Source organism: Physcomitrium patens, chromosome 19 (assembly GCF_059467195.1).
Source record: "Physcomitrium patens ecotype Gransden chromosome 19, ASM5946719v1, whole genome shotgun sequence".
Classification (NCBI taxonomy): Eukaryota; Viridiplantae; Streptophyta; class Bryopsida; order Funariales; family Funariaceae; genus Physcomitrium; species Physcomitrium patens.
The window spans coordinates 1,959,029-1,981,517 of record NC_143428.1 but is presented as its reverse complement, the minus strand read 5'-3'; the positions used below and the strand labels follow the sequence as shown (position 1 = coordinate 1,981,517).

At 29.3% G+C, this 22,489-nt stretch overlaps 1 protein-coding gene and 1 long non-coding RNA gene across 3 annotated transcripts; one reads left to right on the top strand and one right to left on the bottom strand.

The window, feature by feature from the left end:
• Positions 1 to 326: 326 nt before the first annotated feature.
• Positions 327 to 1,557, bottom strand: LOC149987338 (uncharacterized). Its single transcript, XR_016498564.1, has 2 exons — positions 1,343 to 1,557; positions 327 to 1,064 (listed from the first exon to the last, which is right to left on the bottom strand). It is a non-coding gene; the product is annotated as an uncharacterized LOC149987338 (long non-coding RNA).
• A 12,853-nt stretch (positions 1,558 to 14,410) lies between these two features.
• On the top strand, positions 14,411 to 20,036 carry LOC112272815 (protein phosphatase 2C 70). Of its 2 annotated transcripts, none has more exons than XM_024500950.3 (12): positions 14,411 to 14,950; positions 15,720 to 15,957; positions 16,151 to 16,323; positions 16,638 to 16,805; positions 17,018 to 17,167; positions 17,534 to 17,601; positions 17,781 to 17,916; positions 18,072 to 18,166; positions 18,518 to 18,633; positions 18,906 to 19,035; positions 19,186 to 19,240; positions 19,351 to 20,036. In XM_024500950.3, exons 1-12 carry the CDS (start codon positions 14,744 to 14,746, stop codon positions 19,516 to 19,518), a joined length of 1,704 nt encoding a protein of 567 aa, XP_024356718.1. In that variant the 5' UTR covers positions 14,411 to 14,743; the 3' UTR covers positions 19,519 to 20,036. The 2 variants fall into 2 exon arrangements, with proteins under 2 accessions (XP_024356718.1, XP_024356719.1); XM_024500951.3 differs by having other exon boundaries at positions 14,480 to 14,950; positions 18,972 to 19,035.
• Positions 20,037 to 22,489: the final 2,453 nt, after the last annotated feature.

The following is a 22,489-nucleotide window of genomic DNA, read 5'->3' as shown; positions in this document are numbered from 1 at the left end:
TTTCTTTGATGAAAATCCTCCATATTTGGTCCAATAAGAAGCCACCTTATATTTGGTCCAATGAGGAGGCTATACACTTGGTTATCAACTAATACATAAACTAATACACTACTACACATTGCTTTGTTATCCATGGTCATAGTCATTACAAGGATATATGTTAATTTTCAAAAATACATAGCATCTTGCTTTTAACAAAGGAAGAGCCGCCTCTACAAGTGATATTTTTGGTGTTAGTGTTTTTTTTTGAATTTTTTATTTTACAGTTTTTTTAATTAATTTTTGCAATTATATGTTTTTAAAAACATATCAAGTTCTAGATTGATATTTATTTTTAATAAATTTTTGTTATTGAATTTTTATGAGAAAAGCATCAGTAGAAGGGAAACATTGTCAGCCAGATAATGCATTGAAATGGAAACGCTTCAACCCTATGCCAACGTCATCTTGCTATTTATTGTCGAAGGTAACCACACAGTACTGTGCTGAAAAGCGAAGAGTTCAGGCCATTCTATATATCCACCTTCATGGCCTGAACTCCAAATTGGACACTGTTTGAGTCAATTTCATGTCTTCGCCATCCTGCTCAGATGTTTGCTTTGGATTGTAGATGATCAACCGCGTTACTCCGAATGTGTATTTGTAATTGGTGCGGGATTGCCTCCTTGAAAGCTTCATAAGCTGATGAATAGGTTTTCTGGGTTTATAGAATGGGCCAACAATACGTAAGGTGTTGGCGTTTTCAAGTAAACCATGGCTGTCTCAGTTCAATAACTGCACTTCTGTAATCCTGAATTGTTTCATAGTTTTGTTTTGACCACTTCGTGCAAACTTGCAGTTCTCGTTTTAGCAATAACATGCTTCGCGCACCGGCTCTCCGTGATATTAAGCCACTGTTTCGACCGAAGCGAGGAAGGCGACACATGGTGCCGAAGCCTGAGTTGTTTCCCTCCACAAAAATACTGCGGTTTCGTTGTACTTGTGAAGAGGCAATGCACGTTACATTTGACTACGAATTTAAGAGTTTATACATTCGAGTCTCTTCTTTTCAAAAACTGCACAATCTGCAGAAGGATTCTGTTCTCATTAGAAAAAAGAGGACAGTTCTACAGTTGGATAATCTACAGAAAACCAAAAGATGGAAGAATATGATATAAGAGTACGTGTGAAAAGCCCATCAAGGCCCGAGATTCACAAGCGTACATACCCAGTCTGGACAATGCATTGAATCTTGCGAACATGATCACTACACGATTGTGTGGAACTTTGAGCCTCTACCCACTAAACAATGCTAATCTCATACTTGATCGTCTTCTACAGCCCACAAACAGGATCACAATACCTGCAACGTTGGATGCCCGATGTTGCCAACCTCTGGAATTTCACCAGGTTGTTTTTCCACATGCAGGTCTCTTACGCATGCAGCTTTACTCCGTGCCATGACCCCTATGTTGTGTGATGTGACAGTGCTTATCTTCCAAAGCACGAGACACTGAATCTATCAGCATTGTGATCTCCGCCGATACACCACTGTCAATCCAAACCTCTCGCGCTGCCAAATAAACATGTGGGATTTGAGAATAGTGACTCCTGTGACCTATCGAGACAGCTCACAGGGCACTCTTCCTCGTCCATGCTCGAGCCCATTAACTGGATAGAGGAAAAAGCCTTGAAAAGCAAATTCAAGTCTTGAGTTTTCCTACCAAAGAAGACTGGCTTTTACCTTTTGACTCCCTTTGAAGAGTAAGTCGTCTCAAGGCAAGAGGCACGTTTAAACAGACCTCTCTGCGTCCAAGACATGCAAATGCAATTAAGCACATCTGTAAGTCCAATTTTTGCACTCTTCTGAAGTCATTGCAACAACTTTATTGCTCCATCAAATTCACTCCACAGTGAGGATGAAATTCTTGAGTGATCGATTTGCTGAAACTGCTGAGAACTATTGTGAAGTAACTGAGCAGTTTCAGACGACAAGGACAATGGCTCTGAGGATGTCATTGTGATCAGTGTCGTCAGCGATAGAGTAAATAAATCCTCAGAGTAAATGAAGAAAGCAAACCGAGGTTGCTACTCGTAGAAGGATCTTTCTCATTATTTGGGCAACAACATCGTCGTTGTGAAAGAGCCGAAGCTGACCGTGGAAGCAGCTGCCATCACAATCCAATTCTGCATGCTGTCAAAGATATTAAACAAATAAATCAGTAATTTTAAGCGGTTAGTGGTTCAAATCCCGGCAGTAAAATTTTTAACCACGCATGACAGAAATTGTTCAGGGTTTAACCGTGCAATGTTAAAATTAAAATAAAATAAAAAAGATAAGAAAGAGAAACTAGACTAAATACAACTCAAGGAGTAATGGATAGTTTCAAATTTTAGATTATTAGATTTGAGATAGTTCTCATTTTATACTATTGTTTATATTTCAATGACTAAGATTCATTAAAGTTTTTGGAAAAGTTTCTAAGCATTACGAAATGTCCTTAAAGTTTCTAGAATCTATTATAGAAATATTTTAAAAGTCATAAAAATATCAAGTGATTGTAAAAAATAGCACAAGTTTTTCAGATTCATGAAAATATATATATATATATATATATATATATATAATTTGAGAATTTATAGAATTTTTTTGAAGATCTACAAAATGTAAAACAATCATATAAAATATTATAAGAAATTTATGTGACAATAAAACAATAATGTATTTAAGATAATAATTTATTATGTATTTATGAAATTACTTCTTTTTCTAGGATTATATATTAAAAAGAGCTTAATAACTCAATTTTTAGCATTTATATAAAAATTTAAAGATTTATTTTAAAAAAAGATATATTATTTTTTAAAAATAATTAGACATGTCTAATTAATCAATATTTAATATTTTTTAGTATTAATAAATTTATTATTGTTATAAATATACATATTTATATTATTAATTATCTTAACTAGAAGAATTGGATAGAAATAAGTAGAAGCAATTTAATTTGATAATAACTTATAGAATAGCTTCTTAAAAGCTTTATAGATGCAACTTTGACTTTCTAAGTCTTGGTAGGTGATCAATAGATTGCAAACTTGGCAAATAAATTGGCCACATATTGCATATGTTGACCACTTGCTTTATAAGTTGGCTATATGTTACACAAGTTGATTACTTAATATACAAGTTGGCCATGTAGTGCATATATTGGAAACTTGCCTTACAAATTAGACACATGCTGGATGATCTATAGAATGTCATCATGTAGTCTTATAGATAGATAATATATACAAAGGTAAGAATGAGGTCTTCCTCAATCTTGTCAACATCTTTCTTATATTCTTGTCATAGTTCAAGAATCTTTGATTTTTTTGTATTTAGAGATAGCTATTTTAATTTCTATCTTATATCTATTATTAATTTATTAATTTTTTATTTGTAAATATTATGAGAGTGTATTATTTCTTTAAATCTTTTTTATGTTTCATATCATTGAAAATTTAACAAGAATAATTTTTTTATTAATTTTAAAAATAGATGACTGATTTTATTTCTTAAAAATACAACAAGATTGTAAACTATCTATCTTTAAACTAATATTTTTTGTTTTATAATATTGATTCTTTTTTAAAAAAAAATAAACTATTTCTTTTTGTAGAAAATTTTATTTGATAGTAGAGGTTGCAAATTATTTGCTTCTAATTTTACTTATAGATATATTAAATTTGTCTATTATGAAGACAAAAGGAAAAAATTATGGATGCTTCATTTGGTAGAAGTAAGAATAGATTTGCAACTATTGAAGATTTTTATAAGCTTGTTAATGTTCTTAAAATAAAAACTTTATTAATTACTAATCTCACCTATGAAAGTATTATTCCTATGCCTTTAGAAGAAGTCAATAATGAGATTTAATATTTACGCCCAAACAATTGTGTAATTTAAAGCAAAAAATAGATCAACCTTATAATTGAATCCAAAATCTTTTGCTACTATAAGTATGAAGTTTAAAAGAACAAAATCAAAATTTTGAAGAATTTTACAACAAACCAATCTCTATTTAAATTTAGATCTCTTCAAATATCCAAATGAATTAATTGAAGTTGGATTTATAGATGCATTGATATCTTAAAGTATTTCTTTTTTGTTTTTTATTTGAAACTTTAATAAAAAAAATATTCATAATTCTTACAAGATCTTAATTTATTTTTGAAAGTATTTATAGCCATATTTTATAAAAGTTATAAAAAAGAATAGCAAAGACAAAATTTCTTTCTTTATAATAAAGATCACAATAAATTATTATTTATGTAATCAAATTCCAAAATCTTAATTACGATATGGATTAAAATGAAAAATATCTGATTAATAAATTTAAATACAGATTAAAAGATAATATTGAAGATTTATTATTGATAATACTAAAAATATATTTTTTTGAAAAATTTGTTACTCTAGTCATTGCATATAACGTAAAGTATATAACAAAAGTTGGCATATAAGATTCATAGAAGGAGTTTATATGCACTTTTTATTTGGGTCAAAAGTACCTTAATTTTTGCTAGATAAATAATAAGATTGAGTATCAAGAATATAAAGCATCAGCTTCAATAAATAAGGGAGTAGAGAAGTAATTAAGTACACCAATAAGCATTGATACAAGAGAGCCAAATTTTCTATTATAATTTAGAGCAAGATGATCCAAGTATTTTTCATCTCATCTTTGAATTTTTTTATAATGTATATTAGTTTATTTATAGTAAGATGATAAATAGATGTATAGATGGAATAATGTTCAAAAAATCTAATGTTAGTAGATATAAGAAGAAAGAATAAGTATATGAAGATTATGTTGGAGAATATAGTGTAAATTGACATAACCATGTAAAATCTATTATATAGTTTAGAACATAGATTATGTAAATTTAAGTCACATATTTATATATATATATATATATATATATATTTATATTTATATATACTTAAAATAGTAATATAAATATGTCATATACTTAATATATATTAAAAAAATATTAGAAAAAAATAGCAAGTTAAATGTCTTAAATCTAAAAATTAAAAAACTTATAGAGTATTCTAAGTCCACTTCTTCATTTGTAGTCTTTTAAAATAAGAGGGTAGGTCAAATTAAAACTTATAAAATCCTACTCATTTGCAAAGTCAACTTAAAGTTTAAAATAGTTAAACATCCAACATCTACAAATCTATACAATTTAAGAAAAAACCAATGGTATATTTAAAATGAACAATCTAAAAATGCATCCAAAGGTGTTTTTTTAATTTTAATAAAATTCTTCTATAATAAAAAAATTAAAATTCAAAACTTCAAGTCAAAGTTGATATATCTTACAAATTAAGAACTTATAGGAAAAGTTTTTAAATATATCATTGGAATTGTAGAATCAAAAATGAAAAAATAGATAAAATCATAATTAAATAAATAAGGGGTTAAAAAAATCAACTACAACCATGTAATCTAATTTTTAAATTATAAATCCTGAAATCTTAAATTCTAAACTATAAACTCTTAATTCTAAAATCCCAAATTTTAAATTATAAACCTACCATTATAGTATAAAGAAATCTATGAATATATAAAAAAACCTTATATCTTTAAACTATAGACTTTATTGAAGTTTTTAATCATATTGTTTGAATGAAAAGCATCAAAATTAAGGAATAATTCAGCTCAAAATTTCAAAAATATAAGTAAGAAAAAAGTCGATAATATAAAATATCAAATTAAAGATCTTATATCTAGAAATTAAAATATTTTTAGAATATTTTAAGGCAAAATTAGATTTATAGGATCTAAAAATAAAAAACTATGTCAAATCAAAATTTATAAAATTCTATATTTTTTTATAATAAAAAATTTGGTATATATATGTAATCTTAAATTTTAAATCCTAAAATTTTAAATTTCAAATTACATAAGATAATTGCCTTTAAGATTTATTAAGACTTTAATTTAATGACTTTTGGATTAACAAGGCTCTTCTAACTTATAAAAACTTTTAAATCTTCTTAAGTACTTAAATTATCAAATAAACTTTAAAATCTTAATATTTTTATATTTAAAAAATATAAAATATTTTTTTAAAACAATTCTACCAATTAAGATGCATTAATAAGACTTAAAAGGATAAAGGGACACAATTTGTATGAAGATTTTGGAAAACCCTTTTCAAGATTTTAAAGATAAATATAAAACTATCTTCAACTTTTCATCCTCAAGCATAATGAGTGAATCAAGTTTTGAAGTAATATTTGAGATGTACTATCAACTACCAATAAGATAATTGGACAACTCTTTTGTTATTGGTAATTTTTGTTTATTATAAAATAGATTATTTTTCTACTCAAAAAATATTTTTTTTTCACAAATTATAATTATTATCTAGAACTTCATACTTTTTACTTCTTAAAAGTTGAAAAATCCTATAACAAAAGATTTAACAAACTATTTATCAAAGCTACATGCAACAATGAAGGTACAATTTAAAGAAGCTCAAGAACAACAAAAAATTAGTATAGATGCCTATTGCAAGGAACAACCTCAATTCCATGTAAGCAACAAGATATGGTTACTTTGTCATAATATCAAAAGTATTTGCTCTTGTAATAAGTTAGATTATCATAGACTAAGACCATTTTTTATATGTAAATAAATCAATCATATTGCTTATTCATTACATCTATCAAAGTCTATCAAGATTCATCTTATGTTCTTTGTGTCTCTTTTTAAATCATATAAGATAATAAATATCTCAATAAGAAGACAAATGCCACCTCTTCTTAGAGAAATAAACAATAATTAAGAATATGATGTTACAAAAGTCTTATATTCAAAGTAATACCAAATTAGATTGAAATACCTTGTTCATTGACATATATATGATATTAATAAATATACATGGAATTTAACCAAAAAAATTGTAAGTATAAGAAGAATGTTGATGATTTTTATTCACGACATCTATCAAAATGAAGTTGAAGAATAATAAATCCTTATTGTAAAAGAAACATGGTTTAAGAAAGATTGCATTCTATTTCTACTATTGATTATAGTTTTTATGTACTTATGGTGCTAAAAAAATAGAAAATTAACAATTAGAAAATTCAATTTAAGAGTTATTATTTGCTAAGTTATTAGATAAAACATTATATTTGTCACAACCTTCAAAATGACATAATAGAGATGAAGATCCTCAAGAACATGTTCTTTCTTAAATAGATGGTAAAATATAATATGTTTGATATCACAACCTTAGAAGAAACTCTTAATGCTTGGTGATATTACTAGAAATAGAAACCACCTTTAACAATATTTTAAATATTTTATTTAAAGCGAGTTACAAAAGTCTCTACAATAATAAAATATCAGAGTAGTTTTCTTGTCCTTGTATGGGATTCTATTGATGGTTGAGAGGACATATCAACCATCTTTGAAGAAAATAAAGATCAAAATATGTGAAAAACACAACTTATTGCATCTTGGACTTCTTCAACATATAATTGCTACTTCTTATAGAACTTATTTCTAGAAGAAGGATATAATGTCAAGAACATATATATTTATGTAGATAAGAAGTATCATGTAGAATATAAATATATGTAGATTTGATAATATCTTGCGGCAAAGCTTTATAGATATGTATTTGATTTTAGATGTATTTGTAGTTGATTGATAAGTTTAAAGCTTATTTAATAAGCTAGCCAAGTGTTGCACATATTAGTAGCTTGTAGTCCAAACTAATCATGTATTGTACATATAGGAAACTTATCTTGTAAGTAAGACACAAGTTGGAGGTCCTATGAAAATTTTTATAGTAGAGAGAGTTGCTTCAAGAAAGCGATAAGGCTTTATCTGCCACTAATTGCTCAAATAAGTTGGAAGATTATAAAATACAAATATGATTTATAGCTTGTCTTCAAGTAGATAATTACATCAAATACACAAGTCTAGGTTATATAAGAGTATCTAAGATATAATTAGATATCCTAAAATCACTTCTATTCTTATGAAGATTCCTTCCTTATATGCATCACTCAATAACTTTCAATCTAACTATCTAGTTGGATTCAAAATTCTTCACAAGTTAATTTATATCTTTGACTACTTTCATACAAAAATTTAACTATAAATTCATTTCAAGTCTTTGGATATCAATTAATCTTTAGAAAATACTAAACATATCAATTTCTAGGCACTTGCATATTAATTCCTTTATATCTCCAAAATCCAATGCTCAAATACCATGAATTTTTCATATACAACTTTCTAACATAATCATTTATATATATGGAAATTTTGAAAAAAACATTTGTCCAAAAACTCAAGATATGGCAAAAACTAAAATCCCAATTAAAAAAATTCAATTACAAATCCTAGTTCTGAATACTAACTTTAAACAATTCTTTCTCTTTTGATCTAAATTGGAATATAATGATTTTTTACATGAAATATAATTCTTTAAGTCTGCTTTCAAATCTCACTTTTTGATTTCTCAAAATTTTCCTACAATTCTCTATATGCTTAAAAGAATAATAGTAGGTACCAAAATCATGCCCTAACTTCAAAAAACCATAATTCTTTCATTACAACTTTAAATCACATATTTCTTTCATTCAAATTCTAGTCAAAAATACAAACTTTTAGAATCCAACTTCCAACTTCAAATGAATTGCCTTTCCTTGAATGGTCTACCTTGCCTCAAATGGATCGCCTTAAAATGGTTTTAAAATCTAGTATGATCTGAGATAATATCTTAAAGCCAATTGAACATGGCTTTCAACCAATAGAAATGAAATCCTCTATCACTCATCTTAACCACCTACATGAGATGGCTGAGGAGTTAAAATATTATATTTTTGACTCTAAAGCTCCTCTAAACTTCTTACTAATAAATTCTACATCTTCTATCTTCAATTACAAAACTTAAACTACAAACTTAAACAAATTAGACAAATATTTTATTATATTTATGTTTTATTTTTATTTTTATCATTATTCTATTTTATGTTTAATTATAATCCAACCTTTTATAATATTTCATATTATTTTTATATATTATGTTATTTTCTAGCATGACAATGCTATCACATAGCTTCTAATTAGAAAGTATATATAGAGGCAAGAGTAAAACCTTCTTCATTCTTATTAATGTCTTTCTTGATTTTAGTCTTATTTCAAGAGGCACTAAATTTTTTGACTTTAGCAATAGTCATTCTAGTTTTAATATACAATATATTTTAATGAATATATATTCTTTTTGAGTATCACAAGAGTGTATTGAGGGTTTTATTGATTGAAATTCATGTCCTTGATATGGTGTGATTTTAATAAGTCTTTATATATATATATATATTAAATTTTTTATTTAAAATTTTATACATATTATTATATTATTATGTCTTTGAAAACTAATATATTTATTTTTCTAATTTTAATATATTTATTTATTTTTAAAAATTAACAAATTTAAATTTGATTTTATATTTTATTTAGTTACAATTAAATGATAGAAAAATATATGTATATTCATGTATAATTTTAATTAAATATTTCTAGATAATACATTTTTACATAATAAAATTAGAATAATCTAAATATAAATCTATTTTTTAAGTAATATAAAATTTATATAATTAAGAATTATTTTAGAGTATCATAACATATATATAAATAATGCTAAATATTATATATCTTTCAAAAATAGTAATATTATATTAAAATTATCTACTGTAAATACTTATAATAATTTAAAAAGCTAAAATCATTTTTTTTATTTATTTTAGATAGCAAAAGGTTTTAGAAAAAATACAAAAGCTTGATAAAGTTTAATAAATTTATCATATTTTTAAAGCACTAAAATAAGAAAAAAATTATGGACATCCACTTCAATTAAATAGTAAACTTTTGTATCATGTAATTAAATTTTTTGTAATTAAAAAACAAATATTAATTCTCAAAATTAATTTTATTGACGGTTAAAGATTTTTTAAATTTTTTAAATTTTTTCAATATTATTCTAATTTTTAAGTTTTTCCGACATAAAACATACATAATACTTATGGTTACTTATTGAAAAAACAGATTAAAATTTTAAATAAAATTTTATTATAAAATCATCTATAATTATTGGAAATCTTTAGTTATCACGTGTCTAAAGATTAAAAGTATATTTTTATGTCCAAAAGGCTTGAATTTTTATTTTAAGTACATATGTCTTCTACAAAATATCATTTTTTTTTTTTTTTTTTTTTTGCCTTTTTAAAATTTTTTAACTAGGTTGCAAGTATTATTAAAATTAAGCCAAGCTGTATAAACATCTATTTTTAGAAAAGTTGTTATAATACTCTTAATTTACATAGTTTTAATAATAATAACTTGTAATCACTTTGTGTAATCATTGATAATCAACAAAAATCTATATAATCTGTCTTTCCAATTGGCATATAAAATAAGTATTTATCTCAGTATCTTTGAATGTTGGACAAAAGTTTTGGTCAAATTTTCACGAATGTATTATTGTGATGCTTTTGAGTTTTGTTTGTAGCAAGTCTTTAATTATTTATATTTTATATTTTATAAATTTTGTGTAAATTGATTGTGCAATCACATTGACATTGTTTAAATATTGCATTTGGATTTTGTAAAAATTAATTCATTAAAATAATTATATATATATATATATATATATATATATATAATTTTTAAAATTAGAATACTTGGTATCATAATAGAACAAGATTTTACAACCGAATATTTGATAGCTTAATATATATATATATATATATATATATATAAATTACAAATTAAGTTGTAAATTTATAAAGTAATAAGAAACTAATATTTTATAATGAATTGGTATAGTCCACCCACATGGTATTTATTACAAACTGACATTGTCTAATTTTGTAGAAACCAATTTGCCAATCAATATTAAAACTGAAGTTAATTTTTATCAAATGATATGACGTTGGAATATATATCTATACAATCAATTTGCATGTAATCTCTCTAAATTGATTTTCTTCATAATTTTTAAACAATTGGCTATCACATGCAAAATATTATATAAAAAATTCATTCAAAATACTAAAGAATATAACTATTTTTGGAAATATATTTTTTTTATCAATTCTAAGAGCAAAGAAAAATATTTTAAAAAGGATTTAATCTTTTCTGATTATTTATGCAATGATTTTTATTATTAGTATGCACTTAAAAAATAAAAATTCTTTTGTAGAATTTCTATTTTTATTGATTTATTTCTCTTTAAATATATAATTTAAGATTATTTAAGGATTTTTATTTTTAATATATAATAAATCTTATGAAATTATTAGATTATTTGTAATTAAAAAAATAAAATAGTACAAGCTTAGTGCAATCAATGCCAATAAAACAAATATTTAAAATAGTGATCATGTAGATCCAAAATAATACTTATAAATTCAAAATCTTAGAAATAATTTCACTCATTAAATATGTACTTGATACTTTTTTATATCAAAAATGTTATCTAGTAAACTATTATATATATATATATATATATATATATATATTATTAATTATTAAACAAACCTTTACAAGAAAATTTCTTTGGTTGCTTTTATGTATATCTATATATCTATATATATATATATATATATATATATGTGTGTGTGTGTGTGTGTGTATATATATATATATATATATATATTTTTTTTAACTAAAATTATTTTATTAAATATTTAAACTTATTTAGAAAGTCTTTAACATAATGTTTAGAGAAAAAAAATATTATATTGGATGTTAAATTATTTTCCTATCACTATTAATAAATAAGTTGAAAATAAAATAATCTAAGGATTTTTTAAAAGATTAAAAAAGGAATTTTCTTATAAAATATTTTTAAATAATAGAATATATTTTCTTCTAATATTCAATAGACAAATTGAGATACTTATAATGTTATTACTATGTGTATCTTAATCTTCAAATTTCATAGAAATTTATAGAAAAATGTTTCAAAAGTCTTAAAAGAATATTATAAATTTTTTAATATTAGAGAAGATTTTAAAATGCTAAATTCTTCTTAAAGAATTCCTGCAAGATTATACAAGGCATCATAAATAATTTAAATAAAACAGATGTATATAAATGCTCTAAAGGTTGTATAAAGATATATATATATATATATATATATATATATATAGATAATATTGTTTCAAAATTTCTATATAATTATTTAATCTATAGTTTTTTTTATAATAATTATAATATCTATATAATTAATTTGTGATTTTAACACTTTTATATCTTTTTTATAATTCTCTTTATTCATTTATAATTTTAAATATTTATAATTATTTATTTTTTAAAATTATATGTAAAGATCAAAATACACTATAAGTGTATTTATGATGATTTTATTAAAAACATTGTATGTATAGATGTATACATATCAAGTTTTGTACATTTATATAAAAAAATTAAATATTTAATTGAATTTTTTTTTTTTATTTTTGTTTTTATTTTATTTTTTTAAATTTGTTCTTTGTGACTTGTGTTTTATTTATTATTTTTATAAAATTTAAATGATTTAAATAAGTAAAAAAATGTAGACATAGGAGGATTAATGTTTTATTTATTATTTTTTTAAAATTTAAATGATTTAAATAAGTAAAAAAATGTAGACATAGGAGGATTAAGTTATGTGGACAATATTTTCTTTAGATAGCATCACATAAAAAAATTAGATACAAATGGGTCTTCAAAAACTTCTTTCAAGAATTTTATACTCTTGAAAAACCAACATAGAAGGATCTTACAACTTAGAGAGTTGGCTTGCAAGTCTTGTAGTTCTTTGTTAATTTATACATGATGTTTTTACTCGCTAATATATAATGAGTCAAAGATAGTGTCATCCTTAGTCTTATTAATGTTCTTCTTGTGTTTTAGTCTTAAGTTTCTTTGTATTTAGCAATAGCCATTCTAATGTTTTCCTAAATTAATAATATATCTCTTTTAATTATCTTTTATTTCTCCTTGGTTGTATACAAATATATCAAATATTTAAAAGTATATTTATAAATATATTTCATTCATAAAAATTCTTAACAAAAATAAAAATTGTGAATTTATTTTTTTATATCTATAAATTTTTATTTCATTTTAAATTTTATAAATATATTAATATTTTATTATTTTAGATTTAGCAAAAATAATAATTCTTCCACAATATTTCACCTTATTGTAAATAATGAAATATAAGATTTATTTTATTAGTCCCTAGCATTAAAATTCGTATATTTAAATACTTATTTATTAATATTTACAATTAAAAGCTTAAAATTACAAAGAAACAGTTCATTAGAATATTTATTTTAGTTTCTTCAAAAAAACACATATTTATTTATTTTTAAAATTGACAATGAATTCAGCTTAAAAAAGCTTCATAATAGTAATATACTATTTATATTAGATTAAAAAGCCTTCATAATAGCAATTACTTAAAACTATATATAAATTAATGATATTTTTAATAATTTAAATAACTCTAAAAATAATATTAATTTTTAGTCGTACATAATCTATTACAAAATTGATTATAATTTTATATTTCATTGCATGCGCATTAAAAAATTTATTTTTATTTATTTTTTGTTTTTATAAATTTTATATATTTCAATTAGTGTAAATTAAAAAAAATTGTATAAGAAAATTTAGAAGATTAAGTAAACACTAATCTGAAAATAATTTATTAATATCAAAACATAAATCAATGTAAATATTTAAAATATCTATACTGTTTTGTATTTTGAAATATTTATAATATCAAACTGCACAAATATCTCTATGAAATAGTTAATTTATTCAAAAAATAAAAAATGAAAAAGATATTCTTGTTATTATCTCCATATAATTTTAAAATACTATTAAAAAACAGGTAATATGTGTATTTATGTAATTAACCATTTGAATTAGTTTTTCTAAGTTGACTTAAATTAATGCCACTTGTGTTTATATTTCATAATTTAACTTAAACCACCTACTTTAAACAAGACGATTTTTAAAGCAAAAAAGTTGCAATAGAAATTATAAATCATATTGTGATCATTTCTAGAAGGTACCAAAGAGATCAGTTTACAAACACCCGCTCTTAGTGCCGATTCAGAAAGAAACAGTGAAGAAAACGACAAAAGGAAAAGAAAAAATGAGAAAAATACTAAGGAAACATTATTTTCGGCCAACAGCGGAATTGGAGACGAGAACGGGCTGGAGCATGGCTTGGAGCTGAGAATCGGTTGGGAGTATACCCGGGACACAGGGTATCGATATCGCAGGGCGATGGCGGGGTGGGGGGGAGGATCGGATTTGTGTCGAGACGGTGAGCGGGAGATGGTGCCGGGCATCGCTGGAGAAGCGTGGGGGAGGGGAGCGGGGGAAGGGAAGCCCTCGTCCCGCGTACGGACCTCGTCACTAATCCTCGCCGACGGCCTCGCGGCGTCCAGGCCTCTCCTTACGCGTCATTTTGAGCGAACAACGGCAGGAAATGGTGCAAAGTCTAGCGAGAACGGCGGGTTTTGGTGTCGCACCAGCAGCAGGGAAGGGTTGATGGTGTACGCGTGGTCTCACGGGGAGTTGCAGAGGGTGGTGGAGGAGGAGGTGGTGGTGAGGGAAGTGCACGGCGACGGAGCAGGGTGGGATGCCCAGTTGGGACCTCGGGGGCGGAGGATGGCAGAAGAAGAATGTGGGGCCTTGGGGTGAGGACGACGAAAAGGGCCGAGGGAGAAGTAGTCGGGGACGGCAAGATGGAGGTGACCAAAGTGCTCATCTGTGGCGGATTGGTGGTGGTGGTCGCGTACGGCATCTACACATGTTCATGCAGGTTGCGGCATCGGTTAGCTCGCAGTTATCACGAGCCCGAGAGTGAGAACAACTCGATCACTGTGCAGGTTCACCTCATGCTATCCCTTGTACCCGAATTGCTATTTCTCTTATGATAATGCTCATATTCATGGACAATCAAGACGGACCACAAGCACGATGATGCCTTCTGTAGGGCAGATTTTGTCAAAGAAACGAAGCGCAGCGTGTACTCGAATGGCGCATTTGTTTCGAGATTAGATTGCGTTAAAATTATGTTTTGGAGTTATTTGTCGTTGTGTGTAAGTTATAGCCGACAGGGTTGCGGATATGGGGCATTTTAGGCAGTTGTTGAGTCTCGACAAATTTTGTTGATCATGGATTCTGCATTGCAAATTTATCATGATCGGGGGTTTTCTGTTCCAAAATATGATGACGCTTTCTCACGATTGGCAGCAGAATACACATGCCACCATTTGACCTCGTGTCGGTCCTTGTCACTTTCTTACAACTTGTAATGGCAAAATTCTAGTGGCGGTGTTCTTGCACATATACTTAAGAATGTGTCATAGACCTGCGAATGAAGGCAGTCAATTATAACAAATTAGGTTAGGATCTCATAATAGGGCTGGTGTTGAGAATGCAACTTAAATTCAGAAGACAGATGATGTAGAGCACACGCAACGTCCGGTAAAGAACTTAGTCTGGCATTAGGAGAGTGTTATTACATGCACAAGGGAATAAGCATGCACGTTGCCTCGAAAAGTTTTCGCGGGAGCTGTTGTCGATTCTGGTTCCGATTGATGATTGGAAGAGGACTGGAAGTATCTGACAGTAATGGTTCTGAGGGATTGACAGAGACCCAAGGATTTGTTGCAGCCACTTTTAGAAGACAGCGATGCGGTCGTGGGGCTGGGGCAAACTTGGAGGGGTTCTAGAGGATCGAATTCAATACCCGATGTAGAGAGAGGTTTAGATACTGCCGCGACTGTGGCTAGTGACTCAAATAATGATTCGAATGGCAGTGGTCGGAAGGTGACAAATGGAGGCGAGGTTTCTAAAGCTCGGGCTGCCTCCTCGAATTTAAACCCTCAAAGTGAGTCTCTAAACACCAACCATTGAGTAAATATATTGGGATAAATTTCTTACCCCTTAGACCAAGTTCCTCCTCCTTGGCATCGCTTCCAGCTTCGGACTCAACAGATCTTTGGTTCAACTTGAGTGCAATCTGAGTTCTTATTTAAGACCTCCATTTAACAGGTTTTATATATTTTTGCGAGACATTGCAGATTGTAAAATTCAGTTGGAGGTTGTAGCTGGACCTGTATCTGGCCTTCGTGCCGAGAAGCAGGTCGTAGGTTCAAATGCTGTGTTGACCATAGGTCGCATGCCACAGAATGACTTGGTGCTGAATGATCCCGAGGTTTCTGGCAAGCATGTCGTCATTAGCTGGAATGGGAAGGTGAGATATAACAACTATTTTATGGTTTTCAGGGGCTCTGTCCCGTACTTGACCTGAAAAAGTAGTCTCACTTCTACGTCTTCCTAGTGTTGGCAATGTCATTCTTCTTCCCGTAAGAACTATCTACATGGAGCACTCATCTTGCTATCAGTACGATATGACGAGACCTGAAGCACATTTTCTTCATGTGCTGTGGTAGGTTTTTACCATGTATTTCTTAGATTAGTCACATGTTTGGAGATGATGTCAAAGCTCGTCGGACAGTGTGAAAATAAATGCTGAGAATCGATTTGGTATGGGTTGGTGGATGCCAGTTGTCCAATTGGGAGCTAATAGACATGGGCAGTCTAAATGGGACTCTTGTTAACAGTAGGCCAGCAGGTGCCGCTCAAAAAGCTAACTCAACTACACGGCAACGTGGGCTTCCAACCTCCCTTTCTAACGGAGATACAATTACCCTTGGATCATCATCAAATGTACTTGTAAGTGAACTTGAAAAGACGATGTTTGAGATGAGTTTCACCTATTTATGGCCATGTTCCATTTATAAAAGGTAGTTTAACAAAAGTCTCGTTCTTTTAGGGCTTACATTGGCTCTAGAGAATTCCTGATCGTGAATTCATGGATAAATGCAAGTTTTTCTTTCATTTGAACTGAATAGTTGTTACTATATGGATTCGGGAGAAAATTGTAGGTTCGAATTTTGGCGTCTCACCTGCCCACAGCATCGGCACCTTTTGAAGTAGGAGTGGCATCAGATCCCATGTCTCATCGTCGGGGTGGGAGGCCATTGCCTATGGAGGATGTGTGTCTATGTGAATGGCCCCTGAGAGCTCCCCACGAGGTTTGCTATCTCCTTTTCGTAGTCTCCTTATTTATTTATTTATTTTTGTAGTCTGATAGTCGAAGAAGATTTACAAATACTGTTTCTCATTTATTCAAACTCACTAATGATGTTTTTCTTGTTTTGTGAATGTGTGTTAATTGTCAATGTTCAATCAATCTTGTATCATGGTTTGTATTACATTAGTTAAGATGAATCATATCTGTAACCAATTGTGAACGTATCTTTTTGTTTCCAAGAACATTTATGAAAACGATAGAAGCCTGGAAGTCAAGAATGTTCATGTGCAGCGCAAGCGTTTGGTTCGATCCATTTCTATCTCAAAAAAGTTATCTTATTGTTTTTGGTACAATTTCTTGGTTTCAGGTACCGTTTGGGATATTTTGTGTGTTTGATGGACATGGTGGGTCTGCTGCTGCTGAAGCTGCAAGCAGGTGCAAACGCTAGATAATTTTTCTATTATCTATGTGCAAATGTGAAGATTGCTTGTCATTCTCGCTTCTTACTGAAGATCCCTACTTATTTGATTTTTACCGGCTCTCACTTGTATACATCTGTAGCTCTTATTATGTTATATGTTTGTCAGACGCTTCTTACCGGATTTGTTTGTCAGATTCATGCCACAAAAGATATCTGAACTTCTTGCTGTGGAAGAAACTCGAATGGGAGTGATCTCTAATAATGAAGCCTCTAATGTGCTTCTAACTGCTTTTCGTAAAACTGAAGAAGCACTAGATTTCCCGTATGAGGTATTTTATTTTCTTCATGCACTTGTAGAAGATCATTATATTCACTTTGGAAGTGGTGAGCTTTAAGTGGCGTGTTGATACTAGAGTTGATGTTAACATCTATTTATTGAGTTAATTTTGATCCAAGATCTTGATAAAGGCTATTTTATTTGCAGGGTTGTACAGCAACTGTGCTCCTCTTGTGGCCAGATGCTACCTCTGGTTTCCTAGCTCAGTGTGCCAATGTAGGTGATTCACACTGCATTGTCAGGTGAGAAACATTGGTCAAGGAATTGCTTTAGTGGTCCTTGGTGAGCTATGCACAGCTCTTTTGCTGTGTTTTATACAGCTGTACAGAAATTCAGATCGCATTAGATTACAAGGCTCCCAGTGGTTTTCTGATGTCCAGTTGATGCAGTTGATTATCGCCAGGAGCTAGAATTTTACTTTTATTTATTTATTTTTTTCAACACATAAGTGTAGAAAGAAATTTTTAGGCACTATCTTATGCAACCTGCTTGAATTTGCGAGTTTTAATTGCTTCCATATCCTGCTTTTCATGGCATAGTGGCAATATGTTAGGGACTTCTTATGGAAACGAGTCTGTTTGTGTTCATGGCAGCAATGGAGATGAACAACTTCTTATGACAGAAGATCACCGGTTAACAAGCAAAGATGAAAGGTTGCGATTATTAGAGAGCGGTAAGCAGCTGAAAGAAGGCGAGAACCGTCTGGCTGGTAAGTCAAAGGTCATCGGATTAAATTTTCGGAAGTATGGGATATGGTTGCTGGTAATTTAATAAGTATAGAAGTTGATCAGGCTTGTCATTTTACGATGGTATGCGAAAGGGATTTGATAGCATTTACAAATGAAGTGGGATTTATCTACTTCGATCTGCATGTTCGTAACTGCTTTTGTTTTTATCCAGAATGGACATTGTGGTTTAGAAAATATGCGTATTACATAAAAGGAAATTTTCACCCAGTAAGTCGTTTTTTTTTTAATGTAGGAATGAATATTGCCCGCGCACTGGGAGATAAGTTTTTGAAAGAAGAAGAAAGTGCTTTTTCTGCAGACCCTTATATCAGCAACGTTTTCAGACTTAGTGGAGATGGGTTGGGTCTGGTTGTCATGGCTAGGTATGTGCATAATTTCTGCGTCTTGTGCACATTTAACACTGTAGTGCACTTAAACTTATGTGTGCATCGTCATTTACCACCACAAACTGAAGTTTCTACCTTCCACAAGCCTTGTGAAATCTTTACTGATAAATATTTTTCTGGTTTTAGTGATGGACTGTGGGACGTTCTGAGTCCACGACGAGCTTTGCAATTGGCTGCCGAGGTATGATTACTAACAGAGATTTTTTCTTGTTCGTTGCACTAGAATTTCACGTCGGTGTAGTGCTTTTTTTTTGGTAACGTAAGCGCTCAGTCCTGATTCTTGTTGCTCAGGCTCGTGACCGTGTTGCGGAGGGAGGCGTGAAGGGTTCTCAAGCTAGTGCACAAGGTATTGCAAAGATGCTTGTGGACCAAGCCCGAGAGAAGCGAACAAAAGACAATACGAGTGTCATTATACTTGATTTTGCCACTAAGTGCAAATCCTCGTTTCATACTCTTTGATATGTAGACACACAAAGTAAGTACTTGTTTTGAAGGTATTTGAAAACAGCGGATGGAAGTTCTGAAGGCCTGCAAAACAAGTACTTACACATAAATTTGAGGATGTCTGTGGCCTCCTACACACCGTTCCTAGGTCATTTTAAACAGAATCTCTGAGGATCTTGTCAATCATTCAAGTGGATGTGCAAGGCACATAATTCATAGGTTTTGGTCTGTGCCTATCATCCTCTTGTGTCGTACCCACCACACAATAATAAGTGTGGCGTCACCCCATCACATGAGGATATCATTTTAGGCACCTTCACTTAGACTTACTCCAGATAGTCACTTAGATTGTAGAATTTATCAGTACAGTGTATGATAGAATGTGTGGTTTTCGTGGATTGCTTCCTGGATAATATAAGCAGGAGACAAGAAAGTGGGTGCTCTTGTGGCTGGTGTTTCCCTGTCAAACAAGTCTGCGTGGGTCTTACTGCCCTCTAAGTATCATTCCTGAGTTCAGCGTCGATCCGATTTCAGATTTTTTTTGTCTCCTCGACTTCCAATGTTGATAGTATGGAGATTGCCCTCCTGGTCTTGCTGTGTATTGTTGATTGCAGGCGTTTGTACACTCATCGGACTGAGCTTTGAAGGATAGACAAGGAATTTCGTTAAAAGGTCTCAAACTTGTTTCCTTTCTTCTTTTACGCAGATCCCAGGTGGTAGTAATTCAAGTTAACAACAATGTTAATTAATTGCATGGTCATGGCCTCCAATGATTTCGCACAACAGGCACCCAGCTCCCGCTCTGACGTTTTTACTTCATCCGTCCGTCGTCCACGTGTGTATAGAGATGTAGATGTCGGATAGCTGGCTCAGATTTTGTGAGCAATATAATTGTTAAGCTTTTATCAAATTGTTCGTGTGCGAGAAGCCACTAGGACTTTTTTGTTCATCCAGTACCAGGTCCCCGCTATGGTCGGTCTTCTATAACCTGTGCACCCCCGGCACATTTACTTGTGGCTAGTTTATTACTCATCTCCCCTGGACTTCAACCTGTATCGGGCGGCTCCAAAGCTTCTTGCATTTGTGTTATTCGATGTACTATGGTGTGCTGAATATTTCAAGTGGTGCAAGTTTCGCAGTGTACCTGGTAGTAGGTAGTGAATTGACTGTGACCATTTTGCTTAACTTCAACAAGATTTGTTAATTCTAGAATACTACGTGATTCGAACCAAGTGGATAGTGTGGTCACGACTCTAGAAACCAAAATTTGACATTCCAAGTCAACTTACATACATAGGAACGGTAAAATCTATTTTAATTTTGCTGTGATGTGGTATAATGATATCATTTGTGCCCTTGTACGATGATCAGAGGTAACTTACATAGTTTTCTAATTTACTAGCAACTTCTAATTGTGTTATTTTGTTGATTTTTTTTTTTTGGCTTGATTTTTTGTTTTAAATGATAGAAATAACACTATTTTTCTTATCATTATCATGGATCCATATAAAACACAATATGGATATTTAATGCAAGTGTTATGTACTATTGTAATTCATTTAATGCTAGCAAGGATTATAAAATAAGTATATTAATTTATTATAATTTCTAAATTAAGTAATATAGCATATATCAAAATTTTAAAGAAATAACTTAGAAACTTAAAAATCTTTTGGTTTTTATAATTTGTGGTAATCTAAAATAAATTATTTTTTTAACTTCTCAACTATCTTTTTTTTGATTTATGAAACCAATTTTATTTCAATTTATGAAGAAACGAAAGAAAGGAATGGAAATTGTGTTAGTTAATTATAAAATTTGTGGTTTAAATAGAGAGTGAAAAATTATTATTATGTCAATAACAATTTATTTCTTGATAAAACATCATAAATTATTTTTGTAATTAATATAAAAAAGTCTTTGTTTGATTTTATAATCAAGAATTTATTATTTTATTATGATGATTCAATGCAAATATGTAATTGTTTTGGATAAAAAGTAAAAAAAATTGTCAAGTATCCAAATTCTCTTCTCAGATGAGATTGTCTTCTTCTAGCAGTAGCACTTGGTATTGTTTTGATTCAATTTGTATCTTGGCATTTAAAAAATGGGAGTTAAAGAAATAAATTTTATTATATAATTTGCTAATAAAGGTTCCTACTATTGTTTGATTCATTAGCTTTGCATTAATGAGTAATTTTAAGTCAATAATATTGAATTCTTTTATCTCTTTGATTTAAGCCACTTGTTCAATTGCAAGAATAGCATGTATATTAGCTCTTCGGTAAACTTTCTATACTTCTTTTTTGGCTTTCCAAATTTCTTTTTTAGTCTCTTTGTTATGTGAAATTCTTCTTTGGCCTTCTAAAGTTCATCTTAGGTTTGTTTGAGCTCCTCATTGATTTGACTAATTTCTATGTTTTCTTCTTTTATTATGACTTCCAACCCTCTCATCTTTTTGGAATTCTACATGGCCTTGACTAATTCATAGACTTTGATCAAGTCTTTAGAAATTCCTACCCACAAAGCCAAGTAAGTTATTATCTCATTGAATTGATGGTAATTAGCAACTAATTTGTTAAGATTCACCTATACATTGGCACACAATATAATTGGAAGAGCTATGGATAAATCTCTATAACTCTACTTTTTTTTTTTTCCTAAGTCAAGTAGATGTTTTTCTTATCTTACATTTTTTTTAAAATTTGAATAAAGCAATAACTTCTTCCCTTATAAGTTTTAGAAACAATAGCTCTTTAAGGATTTGTTTAGTTTGGTACTACTATTTTCCTTTGATTGCATGTTCTTATCTACCTCTTCTCAATACTTAACTACTTAAAGCTGCCATGCTATCTCTTTCTTTGTCTACTTGTTTTTTTCTACAATGGTGAATATGCCTCTAATTTTGCACAAATGATACAAATAAGATAAAATTGACAATATTAAACTTATAATTATATAAAATCCAACTCTTAAGATTGAATCA

What these genes read in the sequence shown, in the direction of transcription:
- LOC112272815 (XM_024500950.3), top strand. Translation starts at nt 14,744, where the DNA reads ATGTGGGGCCTTGGGGTGAGGACGACGAAAAGGGCCGAGGGAGAAGTA. An exon ending in GATTCACACTGCATTGTCAG is followed by an intron (nt 18,167 to 18,517) that starts GTGAGAAACATT and finishes TGTTCATGGCAG; the next exon opens with CAATGGAGATGAACAACTTC. An exon ending in CTTTGCAATTGGCTGCCGAG is followed by an intron (nt 19,241 to 19,350) that starts GTATGATTACTA and finishes CTTGTTGCTCAG; the next exon opens with GCTCGTGACCGTGTTGCGGA.